The sequence below is a fragment of the Chiloscyllium plagiosum genome, chromosome 25 (assembly GCF_004010195.1).
Source record: "Chiloscyllium plagiosum isolate BGI_BamShark_2017 chromosome 25, ASM401019v2, whole genome shotgun sequence".
In the NCBI taxonomy this organism is placed as follows: Eukaryota; Metazoa; Chordata; class Chondrichthyes; order Orectolobiformes; family Hemiscylliidae; genus Chiloscyllium; species Chiloscyllium plagiosum.
This window is the reverse complement of record NC_057734.1, coordinates 180,728-205,248: the sequence shown is the minus strand read 5'-3', so window position 1 is coordinate 205,248 and position 24,521 is coordinate 180,728. Positions and strand designations below refer to the sequence as shown.

Sequence of the window (24,521 nt, the reverse complement as noted above, 5' to 3'; positions counted from 1 at the left end):
CTGATCCCTGTGGAACACCACTGGTCACCTTTCTCCATTTTGAGAAACTCCCTTCAACTACTACTCTCTGTCTCCTGTTGCTCAACCAGTTCTTTATCCACTTGGTTAGAACCCCCTGCACATCATGTGACTTCACTTTCTCTATTAGTCTACCATGGGGAACCTTATCAAATGCCTTACTAAAGTCCATGTATATGACATCTATAGCCATTCCTTTATCTATCAACTTGGTCACTTGCTCAAAGAACTCTATTAAGTTGGTAAAGCACGATCTCCCCCGCACAAAACCATGTTGCCTATCACTGATAAGCCCATTCTTTTCTAAATATAAATAGATTTTATTCCTCAGTATCTTCTCCAGCAACTTTCCCACCACTAACGTCAGGCACACTGGTCTGTAGTTACTGGGAATAGCCCTACTACCCTTCCTGTACAGGGAGACAACATGAACAAACCTCCAGTCCTCTGGCGCCTCACCTGTGTTTAAGGATGCTACAAAGATATCTGTCAGGGCCCCAGCTATTTCCTCTCTCACCTCCCTCAGCAACCTGGGATAGATCCCATCCGGTCCTAGGGATTTGTCCACCTTAATAACCTCTTGCCTACCCAACACATCTTCCCGACTTATGATGTGATCCAGACTAATCAAACTTCTAGCTCTAATGTCAACATTCATATTCCTCTCCTCAGTGAACACTGATGCAAAGTAATCATTCAGAATCTCACCCATTCTCTCAGGTTCGACACACAGCCTTCCTTCCTTATCCTTTAGTGGACTAATCCTTTCTCTAGTTATCTGCTTGCTTCTTATATAAGAATGAAAGGCTTTGGGATTCTCCTTAATTCTGCTCACTAAAGCTATTTCATGACCCCTTTTAGCCCGCTTGATTCCCCATTTAAGACTGGTCCTACTCTTCCAATATTCCTCAAGAGCCCATTCTGTTCTTATCCACCTGGACCTTATGTATGCTTCCCTTTTCCTCTTGACTAGTCATATGGTTTCTCCTGTCATCCATGGTTCATGAATCTTGCCTTTCCTATCCTTTGCTTTGAAGGTCTCCCACATATCAAATGTGGACTTCCCTTCAAATAGTTGTGTCCAAACCACATTTCCCAGCTTCTGCCTAATTTTGATATAATTGGCGTTGGCCCAGTTTAGTACTCTTCCCTTAGGACCTCATCTTTGTCTAGCAGTATTCTGAAACTTCCAGAAATATGGTCACGGTTCCCAAAGAAATCCCCCACCGCAACTTCTATCACCTGGCCTGGCTCATTCCCCAACATCAGGTCCAATATGGCCCCTTTCCTAGTTGGACTATTGACATACTGCTAGGGCAAACATTCCTGGATGCTCCTTACAAATTCTGCCCCATCCAGACCTCTGATGCTAAGTGTATCCCAGTCAATGTTGGGAAAATTAAAATCTCCCATCACCACTACCCTATTGCCTCTACATCTTTCCATAATCGGTTTACCTATTTGTTCTACTACCTCACGCTCACCGTTGGGAGGCCTGTAATACAGCCCCAACAATGTAACTGCACCCTTCTTATTTCTCAGCTCCACCCATAATGCCTCACGACCCAAGCCCTCCATAGTGTCCTCCTTTAGCTCAGCCGTGATATCGTCCCTGACCAGCAATGCAACTGCACCCCCTCTTTTACTTCCCTCCCTGTCCTGTCTGAAGCATCTATATCCGGGAACATTTAGTTGCCAATTATGTCCTTCCTTCAAACAAGTCTCTGTGATTGCAATAACGTCATACTCCCAGGCACCAATCCAAGCCCTAAGTTCATCTGCCTTACCCACTATAGTCTTTGCATTAAAGTAGATGATCTTCAGGCCACCAGTTCTTTTGCATTCATCTGCTCTCTGCCTACTCTTCCCCTTATTAATGTTACCTTCATGATTCTTACATGCTCCAGTTTCCACTTTGCTGTCTACTTGTTTTCTCTTCTGGTTTCATCTCCCTGCCACATCCTGGACATGTCTTTGTTTAGCCCGTCCCAGGATGGCTGTATTGTCCCAGTTGAACTAGTGTGTTCATCTGTGTGTATAGATACCAGTGAGAGTTGGTTATGTCTTTTGGTGGCTCGTTGGTGCTCATGTATCCTGGTGGCTAGTTTCCTGCCGGTCTGTCCAATGTAATGTTTGTTGCAGCCCCTGCAGGATATTTTGTATATGATGCTCATTCTGCTGGTTCTTGGTACAGGGTCCTTTAAATTCATCAGTAGCTATTTCAGTGTGGTGGTATGTTTGTGGGCTACCATGATGCCTAGGGGCTACCATGATGTCTTTAATGTATAGCAGGGTGGCTAGAGTCTCTGGGCGGGTTGTGTCATCTTGTTTAGGGCTGTTGTGTAGGAATTGGTGGACTGCGCTTATCAGGTACCCGTTGTTCCTGAATATGTTGTACAGGTGTTTTTCCTCAGCTTCTCATAGTTCGTGGGTGCTGCAGTGTGTTGTGGCTCATTTAAATAATGTCCCAATGCACCTCCATTTGTGGGTGTTAGGATGATTGCTCCTGTAGTTGAGTATCTGGATAGTGAGTGTGGCTTTCCTGTAAACGCTGGTCTGCAGCTCTCTATTGGCTTTTCTTTCCTGTAAACGCTGGTCTGCAGCTCTCTATTGGCTTTTCGTTCTATTGTGACGTCTATGAAAGGGAGTCTATTGTTGTTCTCTTCCTCTTTGGTAAACTTTATACTAGTCAGGATGTTGTTAATGTGTTTGTGTGTTTCTTCTAATTTGTTGCGTTTCGCGATGACGAAGGTGTCATCCACATAGCAGACCCACAGCTTGGGCTGAATCATGGGAAAGACTGTTTGTCCTAACCTCTGCGTAACTGCTTCTGCTAAGAGTCCTGATATTGGTGATCCCACGGGTGTCCCATTGATTTGTTTGTAGATCTTGTCGTTGAAGGTGAAGTGGATTGTTAAGCACAGGTTTACTAGATTGAGGATGTTGTCCTTGCTGATGGAGTTGGTGCTGTCAGGTGTTTGTGTTTTTGGTTCGTCCAGCAGTGGGTCCAGTGTTTCTTTGGCCAGGGTGATGTTTATTGATGTGAACAGGGCCTTCACGTTTAAGGAAACCATGACCTTGTCATCCTCTACCTTGGTGTCTTTGATGTTGAGGAGATCCTGGATGGAGTGGATGGAGTGGCTTGAATCTTCTACTAGGTGTTTCAGTGTGCATTGCAGTTCCTTTGGTAGTCTGTATGTCGGTGTACTGGGAAGTGAGACTATAGGTCGGGGGGTTCTTATTTACATACCTTTGGTAATTAACAAGATGGACTTCCAAAGAATAAAACCTGAAGGATCCAACAAACCCCGTTTCTACGGATTACCAAAGATATGTGAACAAGGAGCCTCCCTCAGACCCATACTAATTCCCTCATACCAACCTCTTAGGAAAAGAACTAGAAATGATATCACCCACCACAATAGACCACGACATATAAATAGAAAGCGGGTCAGAACACCAGTGCTTCATTGAAGGCTCAATGATGATGTTACCCAGCATGGTTATAAAAATGTCTGAGAACAAATCTACCAGCTCAGCGAGCAAACTTACAATTTGTTTTTCTGTGCCTTCTATGTTTTGTTTTAACTGAAGCAGTGAAAGACCTGAAGTAAAAACTTGTGAGAAATAAAGGAATTGGGAAGAAAGAAACCTCTTTCCTGGGGACTGGGGCCATGGTCTCCCCTGTACATTTTTTACTCTCCATCCATATCAACAATGATTTTTTTTGTTTGTCTATAAGTGTGTGTAGATGTTTTTAGAAGAGATCAGAATTTTAACTGGTACAGTTATATGTCAGCAGTTCATAATTGTTAACCTAGGATTACAATTGATTTATTGTATTAAATAAGTACAGAAACCTAGACTGTATTTTCTGTTAACCTGAGTTTATCAGGCAGATAAATTGGAGACTTTGTGTACTTTCAAAGAAATTTAAACTTGTGATGACTGTGAGAATACCAGGCTGGTTTCCAACATATTCCCTCAGGAGGTGTAACACTTGATCTTTGAAGGATGCAGAATGGCATGCAGCAGCAGACAACTGAGGTGTCAACTGGCGAAGCTTTAGCACAGGACAACTTGAATACTAAAAAGTAGATGCAGCAAGCATTATACTGAGCCAAGTAATTCCACAATCACCAGATCAGATCTATGCTTTGCATTTCTGCCACATTCAGTCATAAATTGTGATGAAAAATTAAACAATTAACAAGAGGTGGGGGTTTCTACAAATATCACCATCCTCAGTGACAGAGGAGCCCAGCTCATCAATGCATTAGCTACAGCATTTACAATTCTCATTCTTCTTTTTCTGCATTTAGGATCACTACAGAATGTAGATTATGTACCTCCTAGAAATATCTAATAGAAAATGGTGGGATGGCATCAAAATATTGCACTGTTTTTGAAATAAAAGTGATTCAGCTCTCCTGTAATCCATTTACCTCAGTCGCTTTAGTCTTTGTCTCTTCTAGAGTTTCAACAAGTTCGACATTGTCTAGCATGTTTCCGGTGGAAGTTGCCAGTTCCCGTAACAGAGAATCCTCGAGATCCTTCAGTAGTTTCTTGTTCTCACTGGTCTCCTTGATCAAACGTTCTCTCTGTTCCTCAAGTTCCTTCCGCTCAAAGGCCACAATAACACTTAACAATTGGTCTTCCAAGCCACTTAATGTCACTGCAGAGAGAAATACGTTCAGCAAGAAGGCCCAGTTTTAATTTTAACTTCAATAATACAAACAGAACTGAAGGACCCTATACAGGTAGCAAACAAAACTAATGTCATTTACAAAATACCTTGCAAGAACTGTAACAAACACCACATTGGACAAAACCAGCCACCAGGCTACATGAACATCAACTAGTCACAAAAAGACATGATCCACTCTCCTTGCATACAGATGAGGAAGCACTCCACTTTGACTGGGACAACATATCTATCCTAGGATAAGCCAAACAGAGACACGTGCAAGAGTTCCTAGAAGCATGGCATTACAACTGGAACTCTATCAACAAATACATTGACTTGGAGGAGAAAGTGAGGACTGCAGATGCTGGAGATCAGAGCTGAAAATGTGTTGCTGGAAAAGCGCAGCAGGTCAGGCAGCAATGCTGCTTAGTGACAAAACATCTGAAACAGAACTTTCAGCTCAGCGAGCAAACCTACAACCTACATTGTGGGCGGCACGGTGGCACAGTGGTTAGTCGTGGGCGGCACGGTGGCACAGTGGTTAGCACTGCTGCCTCACAGTGCCAGAGACCCGGGTTCATTTCCCGACTCAGGCAACTGACTGTGTGGAGTTTGCACATTCTCCCCGTGTCTGCATGGGTTTCCTCCGGGGGCACCGGTTTCCTCCCACAGTCCAAAGATGTGCAAGTTAGGTGAATTGGCCATGCTAAATTGCCCGTAGTGTGAGGTAAATGTAGCGGTATGGGTGGGTTACGCTTTGGCGGGTCGGTGTGGACTTGTTGGGCCGAAGGGCCTGTTTCCACACTGTAAGTAATCTAATCCATACACAGAACTATTGCTCATGTGATGAGATTGATAGTTTGTGGTTTGACTGGAGTTTAAGGGCAAATAAAAGCCTACTCAAGGAGCAAATGTTTCATGCACTCCAAACAGACAGAGTTTCCTTTGCCATAGAATCATACAACATAGATGAGGCCATTTTGCTCATCGAGTCTGTGCCTCCAAAAATATATTATTAACTACATTAATTCCACTTTCCCAGGATGAGTTAAATTTGCCATCATGGACACATGATGCAGATTTTTGATGAGGCGATATAGACTACAGCAGAATTTACCAGTATAATTTATCACCATGGACTTCCCAAAAACTGAAGGCTGGTACTTGGGGTTCGACAGCTTTGTATTAAGGTACAGTTTGAAGTTAGGATCATAGTCAACCTCTTTGTCACCAAGCACAATAAAATAACGTCCCTGCTGCCCTTCAATGTTCTTCTCCAGAACATTATCAATCACTGGATCAATGTATTCATCAACATCTTGGAACAAGAAGGGAAATCCATACTTGATAGCCATTTCTAATTGTTTCAGGAAATCAGGATCATTAAATGAAGAAATCTGGAAGAAATAAGACTCAATTAGCATTTATCACATTTCTGAGTATATTATTATTTTTAAGAAAGGCTATCTAAGATATATAATTTAATAATTCAGCAATGAACCACACGATAGACTAAATGGCATCTCAACAAAAATGAACACTGTATAAGTAACATACACAACGTTGGTCAACGGCTAAGTGTCAAAACAGGTGGTGCTGGAAAAGCACAGTGGGTCAGGCAGCATCCGAGGAACAAGAGAGACAACATTTCAGGCATAAAACCTTTACCTTTAAATTGGTCTTTGCTTCCTTTCTTTTAACCCAGTTTAAGGCTTGCTGCTGAGGATCGATACACAATGGGAATCGGCTAGCTTGTGTTGTAAGGATTCCATTTTGAACAGACAGCTCATCAGGTGGCAAGCCTTCTGAGCCCCACCTGAATCCACAAGAATAAAACGTAAATCTTCATTTTGCTAACCAACCAGATTCTATATGATTAAACACTTTATATACATAAAAAGTTTATGTGTACATATCACAACAGATCTTTTAAAGTTAAGGGGTTCAGAGTAAAAATATTCCCATGGAGAAAAAAGAAGGAACAGCCAGATCCTGAGTTCCCTCAATGCAAGGTGTGGAGAGGGTAAAATAATGCAAAAAATGGAAGATCATGTCAGATGCGAGAGCACAATACTGCAGCAAGTCTACATATTATATAGAAAATTAGGCGCAAAACTAAAGGGAAATAAGGAAAGAAAAGGAGCATGAAAAATTGCTAACAAATAAAATCAAGACAAATCCAAAACTATTTTATTAGCATACAAAGATGAAGAGGTTAACTAAAGACAGCGTGGGTCTAATGAACCTAAAATGATAAATAAGCTCTGTGTGGGGATTGATGATGTGAAGATGTGAAATATAACCAAGGCTGCTAAAACAAATCCTTCCTGATTGCAGTAATGATTCCAGCCAACTAGGGAAGTGCCAAAACAGTAATATTATTTTAAAAAGGGAGGAAAGGATAATCAGAGTAATAGGTCTGATTGCTTCACCTTGATTGTGGACATATTACTGAAATCATTTCTGAGAGACAATGGATAGAGCAACGGAATGGATGCTTTTGACAAGTTCCCATGTGACAAATTGATGAACAAATTAAAGCCCTTAGGATCCAATGGAGAGTGGCAGATTGGACCCAACAGAGGCTTAGACCATAAGATCATAAGCTTGAGGAGCAGAATTAGACCGTTCGGCCCAAGTCTGCTCTGCTATTCGATCATGGCTGATATGTTTCTCAACCCTATTCTCCTGCCCTCTCCCTGTAATCCTTGATCCCTTACTTATCAAGAACCTGTCTCTGTCTTAAATATATTCAATGCCCTGGCCTCCACAGCACTCTGTGGCAATCAGTACCACAGATTAACCACTCTCTGGCTGAAGAAATTCCTTCTTATCTCAGTTCTATAGGCTTGTCCCTTCACTCTGAGGCTCAGTGGAAAGAAGTGAAGGATGACAGTTGCCAGGTATTTTTATGACTCGAAGGCTATTACCATTGGGGTTGTGCACAGCTCATTAATCAAATGCTTGCATCTATATCAATGATTTAGACTCAAATGCAGAGAATATGATAAAGAAAGTACAATGCAGATGGTACAAAAATTGTTTGCGTTTTTGAAAGTGAGGAGGAAAACATTAGGAAAATATAGATGATCTGGTCATTATAGAAAGATACTGAGAAATGTCCTGAAGTTGTGAAAGGCATTATAAATGTGAATCTTTCTGTTTTTATCATGAAATCAAATCTAAATAAGGACATTGGGAATTCCAATCATTACCATTAGCTGGTTTTCAGTAATTGGAGCAATACTTAACATCTGTAATATAACAATGTTTACACACTAATGCAACAGACCTGCTAATTTCAACTTCATCTGTTAGCAAGTTTTCCAAACGAAATGGTTGACTCAGTGGAATTTGGCGTCTCAGCACATCATTCTGCCATTCATGGTAAACCATATCACTGCGGAACTCTGAGCTGAAAGCTCCTTCATAACTTAGAAAAGCAGCACAAATCAGACAATCTCCAAGTAATCTCACTCTACGTGTCTTTAGATCCTCCAAGTCCTTTGTCCATCTATTTGGGGAAAATTTCCATTATGTTCAGATACCAACAAAATAGTAGTTAACAAGATCTTCTTTATTACCTGTGAGCAACTAGTTACAGTTTACATTGATGTGACAAACACTGTTACAGAGACTAATGAGGAGGATCTGGATGTTGGATCGCACTCCTTCCAGATCCTAAACTGTCTGGCCCACAAGTCCATAAGACATCTGGCACTTCACAGTATTTACCCTTTCAGACTCATATATAACAGTATGAAGCATCATGAGAAGTGACAAATAAATGATAGAGAGAAGCAGCCTCATGCCAGGTATACAATATGTCCATGTGTTTTGTACAATCAGCATCTTTGCTTCCAACTGCATCTATTCACTACCATTCTCTGCTAGTCAAAGATTTATTTTCCTTTTTCAAAGAGAAACTATGTGTTACTTTCAATAAAACCAGTCTTTGTCATTCCTCCGATGCTAAGAACATGGCCAGAACATACCTCCCAGCATCACTAACGGAAGCCTCTTCCACTGACAACCTTGAGGAAGGCTGGCCTCTCTGTCAATTCAGTCAATGAGAGTTGATTTGAAAACATGAAAGGCTAGTGAGCATTTACAGTGGCAGCACACACCAGTTCTTGGCAGAGAACGCTAGCCACTGCTCTGCAGCATTTTAGAACAATATTAGCCATGTTGTTATGTGTGATCTGAGCCAGCCTTTGTGTGGAGCTGCAGGAGATGGGGGAGAGATACTAAACGAGTATTTTGCATCAGTGTTTACTGTGGAAAAGGACATGGAAGATATAGAATGTAGGGAAATAGAATGTAGGGACATCTTGAAAAATACTCAGAGGAGGAAGTGCTAGTTGTCTTGAAATGCATAAAAGTTGATAAATCGCCAGGACCTGATCAGGTATACCCTAGAACTCTGTGGGAAACTAGGGAAGTGATTGCTGGGCCTCTTACTGTGATATTTGTATAATTGATAGTCACAGGTGTTGTTCCGGAAGACTGGAGGTTGGCTAACATGGTGCCACTGTTTAAGAACGGCGGTAAGGACAAGCCAGTGAACTATAGACCAATGAGCCTGATGTCGGTGATTAGATTAGATTACTTACAGTGTGGAAACAGGTCCTTCGGCCCAACAAGTCCACACCGCCCCGCCGAAGCACAACCCACCCATACCCCTACATTTACCCCTTTACCTAACACTACGGGCAATTTAGCATGGCCAATTCACCTGACCTGCACATCTTTGGACTGTGGGAGGAAACCGGAGCACCCGGAGGAAACCCACGCAGACACGGGGAGAATGTGCAAACTCCACACAGTCAGTCGCCTGAGTCGGGAATTGAACCCAGGTCTCTGGCGCTGTTAGGCAGCAATGCTAACCACTGTGCCACGTGATGGGCAAGTTGTTGGAGGGAATCCTGAGGGACAGGATATACATTTATTTGGAAAGGCAAGAACTGATTTGGGATAGTCAACATGGCTTTGTGCATGGGAAATCATGTCTCACAAACTTGATTGAGGTTTTTGAAGAAGTAACAAAGAGGATTGATGAGAGCAGAACAGTAGATGTGATCTATATGGACTTCAGTAAGCCATTCGACAAGGTTCCCCATGGTTAGATTAATTAGATTATCCATTCTTACTGGTTAGCAAGGTTAGATATCATGCAACACAGGGAGAGCTAGCCATTTGGATACAGAACAGCCTCAAAGAAGACAAGAGGGTGGTGGTGGAGGGTTGTATTTCAGACTAAAGATCTGTGACCAGCGGAGTGCCACAAAGATCGGTGCTGGGTCTACTACTTTTTGCCATTTATATAAATTATTTGGATCTGAACATAAGAGGTACAGTTAGTAAGTTTGCAGATAATACGAAAATTGGAGGTGTGGTGGACAGCAAAGAAGGTTGAAACTTTATTGCTGGAACAGCACAGCAGGTCAGGCAGCATCCAGGGAACAGGAGATTCGACGTTTCGGGCACAGGCCCTTCTTCAGGAATGAGCAGAGAGTGTTCAGCAGGAGCAAGTGGAAAATGAAGTGTTGTTCTTTGAACTTGCGTTAAGGAACACTGCAACAGATCTGGGACAGAAATGTTGGTGTAGGAACACAGTGGTGTGTTGAAGTGGAGGCAGTGGGAAACTCTGGGTCATGTTTTACAGACAGAGTGTAGGTGTTCAGCAAAGCGGTCATCAAATCTGTGTTTCATCTCCCCCGATATACAGGAGACCACATTCTGAGCAGTGAATGAAATAAATGAGTTGAGAGAAGTGCAGGTAAGCTGCTGCTTCACCTGGAAGGTGTGCCTGAGGCCTTGGATACTGAGGTTGGAGGAAGTAAATCGGCAAGTAAGTCACCTTGTGCAAGACCAACCCCTTCCCACAAACGTCACTTCAATATATTACCACCTTTCCTGAGCTGTTAACAGTTCTGATGAAGAATCGCCAGACTCGAAATATTATCTTGCTTTCAAAGAACACAGAACATTACAGCACAGTCCAGGCTCTCTGACCCTCAATGTTGTGCTGACCTGTGAAACCAGCCTGAAGCTGAACTAACCTGCATTGTTGCATTATCATCCATATGTTTATCCAATGGCCATTTAAAAAGACATTAAAGTCGGTGAGTTCGGTGGAGTGGGAGGGGGAGTTGAAATGCAAAGAAGGTTACCTCAAATTACAACAGGATCCGGACCAGATGGGCCAATGGGCTGAGGAGTAGCAGATGGGAGTTTAATTCAGATAAATGCGAGGTGCTGCATTTTGGGAAAGCAAATCTGAGCAGGACTTATACAATTAATTGTAAGGTCCGAGAGAGTGTTCCTGAACAAAGAGACCTTGGAGTGCAGGTTCATAGCTCCTTGAAAGTAGAGTCGCTGGTCAGGTAGGATAGTGAAGAAGGTGTTTGGTATGCTTTCCTTTATTGGTCAGAGTATTGAGTACAGGAGTGGGGAGATCATGTTGCGGCTGTACAGGACATTGGTTAGGGAACTTTTGGGATATTGTATGCAATTCTGGTCTCCTTCCTATCAGAAGGATGTTGTGAAACTTGAAAGGGTTCAGAAAAGATTTACAAGGATGTTGCCAGGGTTGGAGGATTTGAGCTATAGGGAGAGGCTGAATAGGCTGGGGCTGTTTTCCCTGGAGCGTCAGAGGCTGAGGGGTGACCTTAGAGGTTTATAAAATCATGAGAGACATATATAGGGGCATATATAGACAAGGTATTTTTCCTGGTGTGGGGGTGACCAGAACCAGAGGGCGTAGGTTTAGGGTGAGAGGGAAAAGACATAAAAGAGACCTAAGGGGCAACTTTTTCAGCAGAGGGTGTATATGTGTGGAATGGGCTGCCAGAGGAAGTGGTGTAGGCTGGTACAATTGCAACATTTAAAAGGCATCTGGATGGGTATATGAATAGAAAGGGTTTGGAGGGATATGGGCCCGAGTGCTGGCGAGTGGGACTAGATTGGGTTGGCATGGATGAATTGGATCAAAGGTTCTGTTTCCATGCTGAACATCTCTGTGACTCTATGTCTCTGCTCTAAGTAATGCCTGTTAACTTAAAGTGGTCATTGGATGTAGATAAAGGTGAATTGTTCTGGAAAATTAGGAAAATTAATCATTTTAACATCAAGAGATGACGGTTTAAATTTTTCATGAATGTGTAGGAAGTTACAAATGGAAACCAGTGAAATAGTAACCCCGAACAGAACATGTCCAAATATTCCTGTGTAACATGTCTCTTGTGCTGGTTAAGTGAACTGATAAGAAGTGCCGTTATAGAACAGCAATAGTTTGGGTGATTTTGATACTTATACAGCAATCTAGAAGCCATCAGTAGAAATTTCACTACGGCAAGTTATGAACTGAATTCAATAAATCTGCTAATACAATCTAGTAATGGAGATATAAGGGAAGGCAATAATCAAGAACTCAGATGATGCAATTTTTTTTATTCACTGGGGTTGTGGGCATTGCTGGTGGACCAGTATTTGTTGCCCTAGTTCCCTGTAAAAGTATAGTTTTCTAATGTCTAATTGAGAAAGATGAAGCTGAGGCCTAGTCCCCATGACCCCAGTGAGGTTATCAAAGCCAATTAAAGCTGATTGATTTTACACAAACCACAAACATTGTATATGCATGTATAACACCAATCAGAAACTACAGCACAAATTTTAAGGGAGTGAAATTGTTTGATAGCTTTCTTCAAAACTCCACCTGATGTGCCTCACTACTGATAGTGCAAACAAGCAAATTAGAGAGACAGTAAAACACAATAGAGATTTTCTATTAACCAATCCCCCAATTTCCAAAATCGATTTTTGATGCATGAACATTTGTTAATGGGACTCACCGAACATTTTCAGATCCCAAACCAGAGATGAGCTTGTCTGCTGCCACCAATCGCCGTTCCATGATTTCTGCTTCTTCTTGAAGCTGTTGCTTATCTCTCATTGCAGCCTCATACCGATCACTCAGTGCTTGAAGTTCCCTCTGTATAGCTGCCAGCTCTGCCTGGATTTTTTCCAGATCACGTTTGCTTTGATAGTAATTACGTTCTAACCTGGCAACCTATGGAAATAACAGATATATTCAGTCACTTTCATTTCACAACCAACAATTCAACATGGCTGCTGTAAAAAATTACTGTTTGTTAAATGTATAGGAAATAAATGATTGCAGAACACACAACGGCACTATTATTTTTGAAGTAATGCATACCTTTTCTCGTTTGGGTTTGATTTCTCTAGCCACATCACAATAGCCCATGACAGCTTCCACAAACTTCAACATGCCAGCCCCTGCTCTGCTGATGGCCTGCATTTCATCAAATGAGGTGTTCAGATTCTTGAGAAAACCTACAAATGGAAACACTATTCATTAAACAATGACTTGGTTTGGCATCTGAATTATGATATTGCTATGCACATTTGTGTTTTACACTGATTAAATGATAAGATTATATGATAAGTAACATTTATGCTAGACAAATGCCAGCAATGACCATGTCCAACAAAACACAATCTAATAACCTCCCCTTGACATGCAATGGTTTTACATTATTGAATCCCACACTATCAACATCCTGGGGGTACCATTGACCAGAAACTCAATGTGACTTGGCACATAGAGTGACTACAACAGCAGGTCAAAGGCAAGGAATACTGCGGCAAGTAACTCATTTCCTGAATCCCCAAAGCCTGTCCTGTATCTACAAGGCACAAGTTAGGTGTGTGATGAAATATTCTACACTTGCCTGAATGGGTCAGGTCCAACAACAATCAAGAAGTTTGACACTAGTCAGAACAAAGCAACCTGCTTGATTGGCACCATATCCACAAGCATCCATTCTCTCCACCACTGGCAGTCAGCAGCAGCGTGTGTACTATCCATAAGACACACTGCAGAAATACACAATCACTTCTATCTAAGGACAAGGGAAACAGATACATGGGAACGCCACCCCTGCAAGTTCCCCACCGAGCCATTCACTATCCTTGGAAATATATCATTGTCCCTTCAGTGTTACCAGCTGAAAACCTGGAATTCCCTCCCTCAGGACACTGTCAGCCAATCCACAGCAGGTAAATTTCAGCAGTTCAAGAAGGCCGCTCACCACCACCTTCTCAAGGGCAACTAGGGACAATCAATAAAAAATGGTGACCAGCCAGTGATGCCCACTCAACAAGTGAGTAAAAAAGACATATTGGCCCTGAATCAGAATAGATCTTCCATTCCATTTCCATCACTGACAGTGCAGAGGCAAAGTCTGGAGATGACTGTTCTGTAGCCTATCATTTGTCAATGGTTACTATGGGGTTGGAGGAGTATCAGGCTTCCTGGATCACAGCGGGACCCTGCACTATTGTGTTCCATTGAAAGAAGCCACAATAGCCATAGCAGAGTGCCAATGTGGTGGCTATTTTATTAAAACAACATTCAATAGGCCTTATAAGTATTGCAGAGAATATAAACTCTAATTTCATCATGGTAGTTTTGTGAATCAATTCAATAATTTGACAATTAAAAACTAGTACCAGTAAAAAAGGAGAAATGGTGGCAAAGTGTGGGTGTCACAGGGTGGATAATCCAGAGCCACATGGGTTCAGATCCACCAAGTCAACCTGAATTCAATCATTACATTTGGAATGGAAAGCTTTGAAAGTTTTGATAGGGGTGGTCTTGCAGCTTTCATGAATTGTCATAAATTCCCCCTGATTCACTAATGTTCTTTAGGGAAGGAAATCTGCTATACTTAGCTGGTATGGTCTACATGTGACTCCAGACACAAAGCAAGCTGATCAACTCTTAACTGCCCTTCAAAATGGCTGCAGAGTTCAATTCAGGACATACAATAAATGTTGGCCTTGCCAATGATGCCCACATCCCACAAAATAACAATAAAAACAGTAATTGTGAAGTTTTTGAATTGTTAGAGAAGTGTAACTTATTCTTTATGTTCTTTGAGGAAGAAAACCTGCTATTAATATGACTCCAGTTCCACAACAATGACGGTAGCCTTGTAGCTGTGTCAAATCATTAAGGATAAGTAATCATTGATAGCCTTGTCAGTAATATCGACAATTTTTAAAAAGTGAGACCAACAGAGGGGATGGAAATGCAGGTGGGATCATTTTAAATCAAATATTTCTTTTCACCTCAATATTTTTCATGGCTACAAACAAAATCATCAACACCACAGACTTCAGGTGTTGGGGCATACAGGCTATCCCTACTCAACTTGCGCAAATGAGGTGTCTCATGACTAATTTCATATACGTGTAAAGGGTTGCCAGAAGGAGAGATCTGTGCAGCTACCAAAGAATTACAAATTGTGCAATCGAACAAGCAATATTTCACCATCTATTTGTTAAAAAGTTACTAAACCCCACTCCAATCAATAATAGAAACAATTTCACTTCTAGTCATGCATTTACCTTTTACGGTTTTGACTTGATTCTGTCCAATAGCATCACAATCCATTTCCATTAGGACCTTTAAGAAGTTTGCCTCTGACATCATGCCTTTGGCAGATTTCCAGTTAATCTCTTTATATCCTCTCATGACAAGGATACATTCGCAAACAGTTTGTACTTGTCTCGGTGGCTTTGCAAATGACCTTTCCAAATAAAAAACAGAAAAGTTATCAAATGCTGCAACAAAATATTATTAATAAATTCTAATCAGTGGGAGAGCAGTTACCTTATAACTCAAATCTGCCCTTTAATTCTTCACAAATTAACATTATTCTGTAATGAGAAGGCAGTTTTTAAAAATTCATTAGTGGGATGTGGATGTTGCTGGCTGGCCAGCATTTATTGCCCATCCCTAGTTGTCCATGAGAAGATGGTGGTGAGCTGCCTTCTTGAACCACTGCAGTGCAGCTTCTGTATTCCTGATGAAGGGCTTTTGCCCGAAACGTTGATTTTACTGCTCCTCGGATGCTGTCTGAATTGCTGTGCTTTTTCAGCACCACTAACCCAGAATCTGGTTTCCAGCATCTGCAGTCATTGTTTTTACCTAGCTTCAGTAAGTTGACCCACAATGCCCTTAGGGAAGATATTCCAGGATTTTGACCTAGCGACAATGAAGGAATGGTGACATATTCCCAAGTCAGGATAGGCAATAGCTTGGAGGGAAACTTGAAGGTGGTGGCGATCCCATGTACTTGTTGCCCTTGCCCTTCTAGTTGAACGTGGTCGTGTCTGAGGATCTTTGGTGAATTTCTGCAGTGCATCTTATAGACTGTACACACTGCTGCTACTGCTGCGTCGGTGGTGCAGGGAACAGATATTTGCTAATCAAATGGGGTGCTTTGTCCTGACTAGTGTCAAGCTTCTTGAGTGTTGATGGAGCAACATCCATCCAAGCACCAATCAATAATGGAAACAGTTTCACTTGTGGACATGCTTTTGGGGAGTCACGAGGTGAGTTACTTGGTGCAGTATTGCTCGCCTCTGACCTGCTCTTGTAGCCACTGTGTTTATGTGGCGAGTCGAGTTGAGTTTCTGGTTAATGAAAACACCCAGGATGTTGATACTGGGAGATTCAGTGATGGTAACACCACTGAGTGTCAAGGGGTGGTGGTTAGATTGTCTCTTATTAGTGATGGTCTTAGCTTGACATTTGGCACGAATGTTACTTGTCACTTGCCAGCCGAAGTCTGGATATTGTCCAGATCTTGTTGCATTTGAACATGGACAGCTTCAGTATCTGAGGAATCACAAATGGTGCTGAACATTGTGCAGTCATCACTGTCAGCACCCCCATTTCTGATCTAATGATGAAGGGAAGGTCGTTGATGATGCAACTGAAGATGGTTGGGCCAAGGACACCACCCTGAGGAACGGTTGTAGAGATGTCCTGAGAGCAGAGATAAATGACCTCCTAACAACCACGACCATCTTCCTCTATGCCAGGTATGACTCTAACCAGAGAATGTTCCCCCTTCTATCCATTGATTCCAGTTTTCCTAGGGCACCTTGATGGCACACTCAGTTGAATGCAGCCTTGACATTAAGGGCTGTCATTCTCCCCTCCCCTCTGGAATTCAGCTCTTTTCTCCGTGTTTGAACCAAGGCTGTAATGAGGTCAGGAGCTGAGTGACCCTGACAGAACCAAAACTGGGTTATATCATTCAAAGAATGTTTCATTCAAAATAAAGTTCACATCAGTGCCTTGGTTCCCTGTTTGCTGTAGGGGAACTGCCATTTCTCTGATATCATCCTCCATAATTAGCACCAGATACATTCATTATTTATCAGGCACTGCAGATACCTGTCTCCAATTAAGGTCAATAAATTTATCAAATGAGAAAAATATACAAGTGAGGTCTGCTCGAAAATGCGGTTGACTCTTAAACTGCCCTCTGGGCAATAAATGTTGGCCCAGCCAGCAATGCCATTATCCCATGAATGAATAAACAAACATGTTTTGCAATTTTTACTTTCAAATGTTTTCCCCTTTGTGTCCCTTCCTTCTGTCACTGAGGTTACTGTTCACAACTGCTCTCTATTATCAGTTACTCAGTTAATTCTGCAGCTATGCTGCTCGAGTTCCTCTAATCCCATGGGCTACTATTTTGCTTACAGGTTTATTTGTGACACTATCAAATAACCTTTGAACATATAATTATAACCTTATGAAAGTGCATGTACATAACATCAGCCATTTTACATCACCAACTATCTTATTTTAACAAAATTTAACAATTACTTTAACAAAAGTATCGAAAACATTGTTATTGGAATGAAACAGCCTAAGAATATTGATATCACAGACATGAAGGTGGGTGCTAACACCAATTTTATCTTTGCAACAATTTTAATGCAATAAAGCAATGCAAGGCACATCACAAAAGCATTAAAATACAAAGTTTGAGAAAGCCACTTAGATAATAGAGTCAATTATCAAAATATTGCTCAGGGATAGGCTTTTTACCTTTTGGTTTGAGGGGATGTGGATTTTGCTGGCTTTGCATACATTTATTGCCCTTCCCTAGTTGCCCTTGAAGAGGTGGTGGTGACTTGACTTCCTGAACTGCTGCAGTCCACGTGGTGAAGGGACTCCACAGTGCTGTTACAGAGGGAGTTCCAGGATTTTGAAGGAGTAGTGATTTATTTCCAAGTTAGGATCGTACTTGTCTTAGAGGGGAAATTGCAGGTGGTGATGTTCACATACATATGCTACCCCTATTCTTCTAGACAAGACAGACACTGGTTTGGGAAAGTGGTGTTGAAGGAGCATTGGTAAATTTCTGTAGTGAATCTTGTAGGTGGTCCATACTACTACTACTACTGCACATCAGCAGTGGATATAGTGCCAATCAAAAGGGCTGCTTTGTCCTGGATGGTGTCAAGCTTGAGTGTTGTTGGAGATGCACTCAACTCCTGGCTTGTATTGTACAGATGGTGGACTGGATTCAAGGAGTCAGAAGGTGAGCTACTTATTATAGAATTCTTAACCACTTAACCTTCTTACAGCCACTTATTTATATGGTAGATCTAAATCAATTTCTGGTCAACGGTAACCTGCAGGATGTTGTTAATGGAAAATACAGCAAAGATAATGTCTCTGAAAGACAAGGGCTGACACTGAGATTCTCTATTATTGAAGACAGTCACTGGCACTTATGTGACACAAATCCTGCTTGCAAATTATCAGCTAAAGCCTGGATATTGTCCAGAAATTGCTGCAATTGGACATAGACTGCTTCAGTATCTGAGGTGGTGTGAATTGTGCAAGCTCCAGTGAACATTCCATTTCTGACCTTATGACGGAGGGAATGTAATTGATGAAGCAGCTGAAGTTGTTTGAGCCTAGGACACTACCCTGAGGAACTTCTGTAGAGATGTTCTGGAGCTAAGATGACTGATCTCCAACAATGATGACCATCGTTTAGATTCCCTACAGTGTGAAACAATCCATCTGGTCCAACAAGTCCACATGGACCCTCCAAAGAGTAACCCACCCAGATCCATTTTCCTAAACATATTTACCGCTGACCAATACACCTAACACTATGGGCAATTTAGCATGACCAATTCACCTGACCTGCACATCTTTGGACTTTGGAGGAAACCAGAGCACCCGGAGGAAACCCATGCAGACACGAGGAGAATGTGCAAACTCCATACAGATTGTTGCCCAAGGCTAGAATTGAACCTGGGTCCCTGGTGCTGTGAGGCAGCAGTGCTAACCACTGACTCACCGTGCTGCCCTTACTTTTTGCGAGGTATGTTGTCCCCCCTGATTCCCACTGACTCTAGTTTTAATGGGGCTCCTTAATGTCACATTCAGTCAAATACAGCTCAATGTCAAGGGCAGTTACTTCTGCCTCCCCTCTAGAGTTCAGCTCTTTAGTTCATTGTATTGAGGTCAGTAATCGACTGACCTTGGCAGAACCCAAATTGGACATCAGAGTGCAAGTTATTGCTAAGCAAGTGCTGCTTGACAGCATTGTTGATAACAACTTCCATCACTTTGCTTATGATTGAGAGCAGACTAATGTGCTATAAGTGGCTGGGTTGGATTCGTACTGCTTTTTGTAAACAGGAAATACCTGGGCAATTTTCTACATTTTCAGGTCAATGCCATTGTCGTACTGCTAGAGGTGCAGCTAATACTAGATCTGTGGTCTTCAACATTTTGTTGGGATGTTGTCTGGGTCAACTGCAGTATCATATGCCTTCAGATTTTTACTAATAGATAGTGATTCAAACTGGTTGGAAAGACTGGTATCTGAGATGATGGGGACCTCAGGAGATCTTTGAGGAGGCAAGACAAATAAGGATGTGGAAGGGTTGGGGAGCTTCGGAACTAGGCAGCTAAAGACACAAATCACAAATGACAATGCAATTAATATTGAGGGTGTGCATGAGGTCATCATACAGGAACATAAATTACTCAGATGATTGAAGAGCTGGAGGAGAGAACAGAGAAAGAGAGAAGCAAGACCGCAGAGGGAGTTGAAGATACAATCAGAAATTTAAAATCAGAGAAGCTGATTGTTCAGGATTACCTGATCTCAGTGACATCAGACTTATCCAAACTCTGCAATGCTACTCTGGCAGCCTCCAAAGCAGGCAAAGCTTCAGCCAAGGAATTTTCTGCATCCTGCTTTTCCACTGCTATCACCTTATTCTGTTCCTCTATCTCAAAAGCTTTCTCTTCTGCAAGCTGCTTCTTCTCCTCAGCTGAAAAAATTATGTAGAAGGAGTTGTAAATCTGCATTTATTTACACATTGTACTGGATTTAGTGCAATTTTAAAGCTGGCTTGAACATCACTAAGTCATTCCAAAGGTGATTCACTAATCTTCTACAACTGCTGGCAGCAAATGCACAAGTGAAACAGATACATCGAGTCCTGATTTAAATCAGCCACGACTATTAGTGATGATATAGAGTTGCATAGCCTCCTCCTGTCACTAATTAAGACTAAAACATGGCAACTGCTCACTTCAAGAAATTCCAGATAAATCAGAACAGAAACTGATGCGGTTCCCCTAGTCACCTTCTACAGGTTTAGCCTCAGTGTGTGAATGCATGTCCGTGTGTATGTGTGCATGTGTACATGTGTATGTACAAGTGTGTGTGACTGTGATTGTGTCGGGTATGCTTGTTCCCTGCTACTCCATGCAAGTTGGGTGCCATTCCTGCCATTTCAGAACTGGACTGAACTATTGAGAGGAATTTCTAGGCCACTGTGATTAAAATAAAAGCAAATTCTGAAATATGTATCTCTTTGTACTGATGAATAGTGTTAGCATTACCTGTGGGTCTTGAAGGTACAAACAGTTAATAATTCACAATGTATCCAATATCTTCCAACTCAGCTGGCCTTACCAACAGCAGTGTTGATGGAAATTTCTGCCAATAGAGCTTCACAGGCTTCTGTTTTCTCTGCCAATATAATCTTTTGTTCTGCAAGTTTCAAGTTTAACTCTGCTAACTGAATACTGGCTTCCTTTAACTTATCCAAACCTCCCTCCAAACGCTTACATTGAGCTGTGGGGAGACAGAAAAATGGAGAGTGAATTTTAATTGGTTGGTGTTAACCATTCATAGTCAGATCTTCCATCATTGGCAGATTCAGAAACAGGAACAGACATAATTTAAAAATTACATTCCAGGAAGTGTCTCAACTCCTGATGGTTTCAGGACTTAGAACATAGAACATAGAAAAATACAATGCAGTACAGGCCCTTTGGCCCTCGATGTTGCGCCGATCCAAGCCCACCTAACCTACACTAGCCCACTATCCTCCATATGCCTATCCAATGCCCGTTTAAATGCCCATAAAGAGGGAGAGTCCACCACTGCTACTGGCAAGGCATTCCATGAACTCACGACTCGCTGAGTAAAGAATCTACCCCTAACATCTGTCCTATACCTACCACCCCTTAATTTAAAACTTGTTTCTGTTTTCAAAAGGAGGGCAGGAGGTGAGAAGTTGGAATCAGTAAGAGCCTTGAGGAACTTATTAATGCGTGGGGAAAACAAGATTGCAATCTTCAACCGTGAATTCAGCAAACCCGAAAAGTCTGATGCATGTTCGTGCACAGCTGGTAGATTCAAAACTGGGAAAAGTGAACATTCAAAGTTTGGGAGAAGATTTGTAGCTCAGGTGCTCGTTGTTGTGGTTCTGTTCGCTGAGCTGGGAATTTGTGTTGCAGACGTTTCGTCCCCTGTCTAGGTGACATCCTCAGTGCTTGGGAGCCTCCTGTGAAGCGCTTCTGTGATGTTTCCTCCGGCATTTATAGTGATTTGTACCTGCCGCTTCCGGTTGTCAGCTTCAGCTGTCCGCTGCAGTGGCCGGTATATTGGGTCCAGGTCGATGTGCTTATTGATTGAATCTGTGGATGAGTGCCATGCCTCTAGGAATTCCCTGGCTGTTCTCTGTTTGGCTTGACCTATAATAGTAGTGTTGTCGAACTCATGTTGCTTGTCATCTGAGTGTGTGGCTACTAAGGATAGCTGGTCATGTCATTTCGTGGCTAGTTGGTGTTCATGGATGCGGACCGTTAGCTGTCTTCCTGTTTGTCCTATGTAGTGTTTTGTGCAGTCCTTGCCTCACGACTGTGCCTCACAGCACACTTCACATTCAACAACCAAATATATGAACAAATCAACGGCACACCCATGGGCTAACCCATCTCTGGACTCATAGCAGAAGCGGTAATGCAAAGATTAGAACAAACAGTCTTACCGCAAATTCAACCCAAACTCTGGGTCAGATATGTAGATGATACCTTTGTAATCATTAAAAACACAGAAATAGAGAACACACACCGGATCATCAACGCCACACTCACAGGAATCCGATTCACTTGAGAGGAAGAAAAGGACAACCAATTCCCATTCCTAGACGTGATGGTACAGAAAACACCGAATGGAGATTTCACCACAAAGGTACACAGGAAAGCCACACACACACAGACTAACTCCTAAACTACGAAAGCAACCACCCCAACACACACAAAAGAAGTTGCATCAAGACACTGTTCAAAAGCACCACAACACACTGCAGCACACCAGAACTGCAAAAAGAGGAAGAAGAACACCTATGCAATGTATTCGCCAAAAACGGATACCCCCGCAATTTCATCAACAGATGCCTAAGGGAAAGACAATGGAATGAGGACATGCTACAACCCAAAGGACTAGCCACACTACCATATATCAAAAACATTTTTGAACTGACAGCCAGACCAATGCGACCACTAGGACTCATAACAGCACACAAACCAACAGCCACCCTCAGACAACAACTCACGAGGACGAAGGACCCGATATCCAGCATGAGCAAAACCAATGTAGTGTACAAAATCCCATGCAAGGACTGCACAAAACACTACATAGGACAAACAGGAAGACAGCTAACGGTCCGCATCCATGAACACCAACTAGCCACGAAACAACATGAACCAGCCATCCTTAGTAGCCACACACTCAGATGACAAGCAACATGAATTCGACTGGGACAACACTACTATTATAGGACAAGCCAAACAGAGAACAGCCAGGGAATTCCTAGAGGCATGGCACTCATCCACGGATTCAATCAATAAGTACATCGACCTGGACCCAATATACCGGCCACTGCAGCGGACAGCTGGAACTGACAACCGGAAGCGGCAGATACAAATCACTATAAATGCAGGAGGAAACATCACAGAAGCGCTTCACAGGAGGCTCCCAAGCACTGAGGATGTCACCTAGACAGGGGACGAAACGTCTGCAACACAAATTCCCAACTCGGCGAACAGAACCACAACAAAAGTGAACATTTTTGATATTTTGATGAGAAAAGTTTTGGAACTATGGGCATCTGGATTCAGATTAGAACACATTAGCTCTTATTTGGCTGTTCAGTCACTTTTGTGACTTCTGGCTTTCCAAGTTGCTGCAGACTGCCTTTATTAAATCAGCAGCAGCACATCCCCATTGTGGCTGCGGTCAGCCTTTGCCACTCGTGCTCTGTAGACATCTCCCACCTCCCTGAGAGCTTGGTTCCAGTAGAAAATGCTCCTGAGTGACACAGTTGGCACATAGGGTTAGGATCATGTGGAGAGGACACAGGTGGTTGTAGACAGATATCAGTAAGTTAAATGAGTGAGCAAAATATCTGATAGATGGAGTACAATACTGGAAAATGGAAGTTATTCACTTTGGCAGGAAGAATGTAAAATCTGAGTATCATCTAAATGGAAAATGACAGCAGAAATCTGGGGTGCAAAGAGATCTAAGTGTTCTAGCGCATGAGCCACTAAAAGTTAGCATGCAAGTACAACATGTATTCAAAAAGACAAATGGAATGTTATCCTTTATTACAACAGGAATTGAACATAAACAGTCATAGAGGTCATTGATGAGACCACATCAGGTGTACAGTGTGGTCTCCTTACTTAAGCAAGAATATAAACAAGGTGGAGGCAGTTCACAGAAGGTTTGCTGAATTGATAACCTAGAATGAGTGAGTGGTTTTACAAGGAAAAGCTGAATAGACTGGGCTTATTTCCACTTGATTTTATATGAATGAGGGATAACTTGATTGAAATATCGGAGGTCCTGAACATGGATCTACCTACAACACATGGTTCTGCAGGGGTCCATGAACACAGCTCACCACTACCTTCTCAAGAGCAACTAATGCAATAAATACTGGCCCCAGTAAATGGCACTCACATCCCATGAACACATTTTTAAAAATTAATCTCCATCTATTTGCCCACTCCATCAACCAGTCAATATCCTTTTGAATTTCTACACTGTCCTCTTATAGTTTATAATGCTTCCAAATTTCATATCACAGAACAATACAGGCCATTCAGCCCATCAAGTCTGCACATGTAAAGTTACACCAAATATTTAGTCAAGTTCTATCTTCTAGCACTATGTGCACAGCCTTGAATGTTGTGACATTTCTAGTGCTCATCCAAGTACTTCTTAAAGGTTGTTAGGTTACTTGCCTCAACTACCCTCCCAGGCAGGGCATTCCAGACACCCAAGATCCTCTGTTTCTCTGAGCTTTTAGTATCCTGTCATTTACTGAGTACTCCTTCCAAAATGCAACACCTCACACATTCCAGCGTTAAGCACAAACATGGAAATTGTTCCTTGCATACTAAAGTCTAGATAACATGTATCAAAAACGCAACAGACCCATCACCAACTCCTGGAGAACTCAGCTACAAACCTTCCTTAAAACTCACATCATTGATTACCTTTTGGTCACCGCTGCACATCTCTCTCCCATCACCACCACACCCCTCCCCAATTTCTGATCCAGCATCTCTTTTTGTCTGTGAAGCATT

At 42.2% G+C, this 24,521-nt stretch overlaps 1 protein-coding gene across 1 annotated transcript in view; it reads right to left on the bottom strand.

The window, feature by feature from the left end:
* Nucleotides 1-24,521, bottom strand: part of dnah10 (dynein axonemal heavy chain 10) — a 243,067-nt gene that overhangs the window by 44,855 nt on the left and 173,691 nt on the right. The window contains exons 46-54 of the mRNA XM_043715328.1: nt 20,551-20,712; nt 19,726-19,900; nt 15,143-15,324; nt 12,927-13,063; nt 12,559-12,776; nt 7,998-8,219; nt 6,374-6,521; nt 5,823-6,102; nt 4,464-4,693 (exon numbers count right to left, since the gene is read on the bottom strand). Of these exons, the coding sequence (XP_043571263.1) occupies nt 4,464-4,693; nt 5,823-6,102; nt 6,374-6,521; nt 7,998-8,219; nt 12,559-12,776; nt 12,927-13,063; nt 15,143-15,324; nt 19,726-19,900; nt 20,551-20,712 (1,754 nt within the window). The remainder of the gene's footprint in view (nt 1-4,463; nt 4,694-5,822; nt 6,103-6,373; nt 6,522-7,997; nt 8,220-12,558; nt 12,777-12,926; nt 13,064-15,142; nt 15,325-19,725; nt 19,901-20,550; nt 20,713-24,521) is intronic.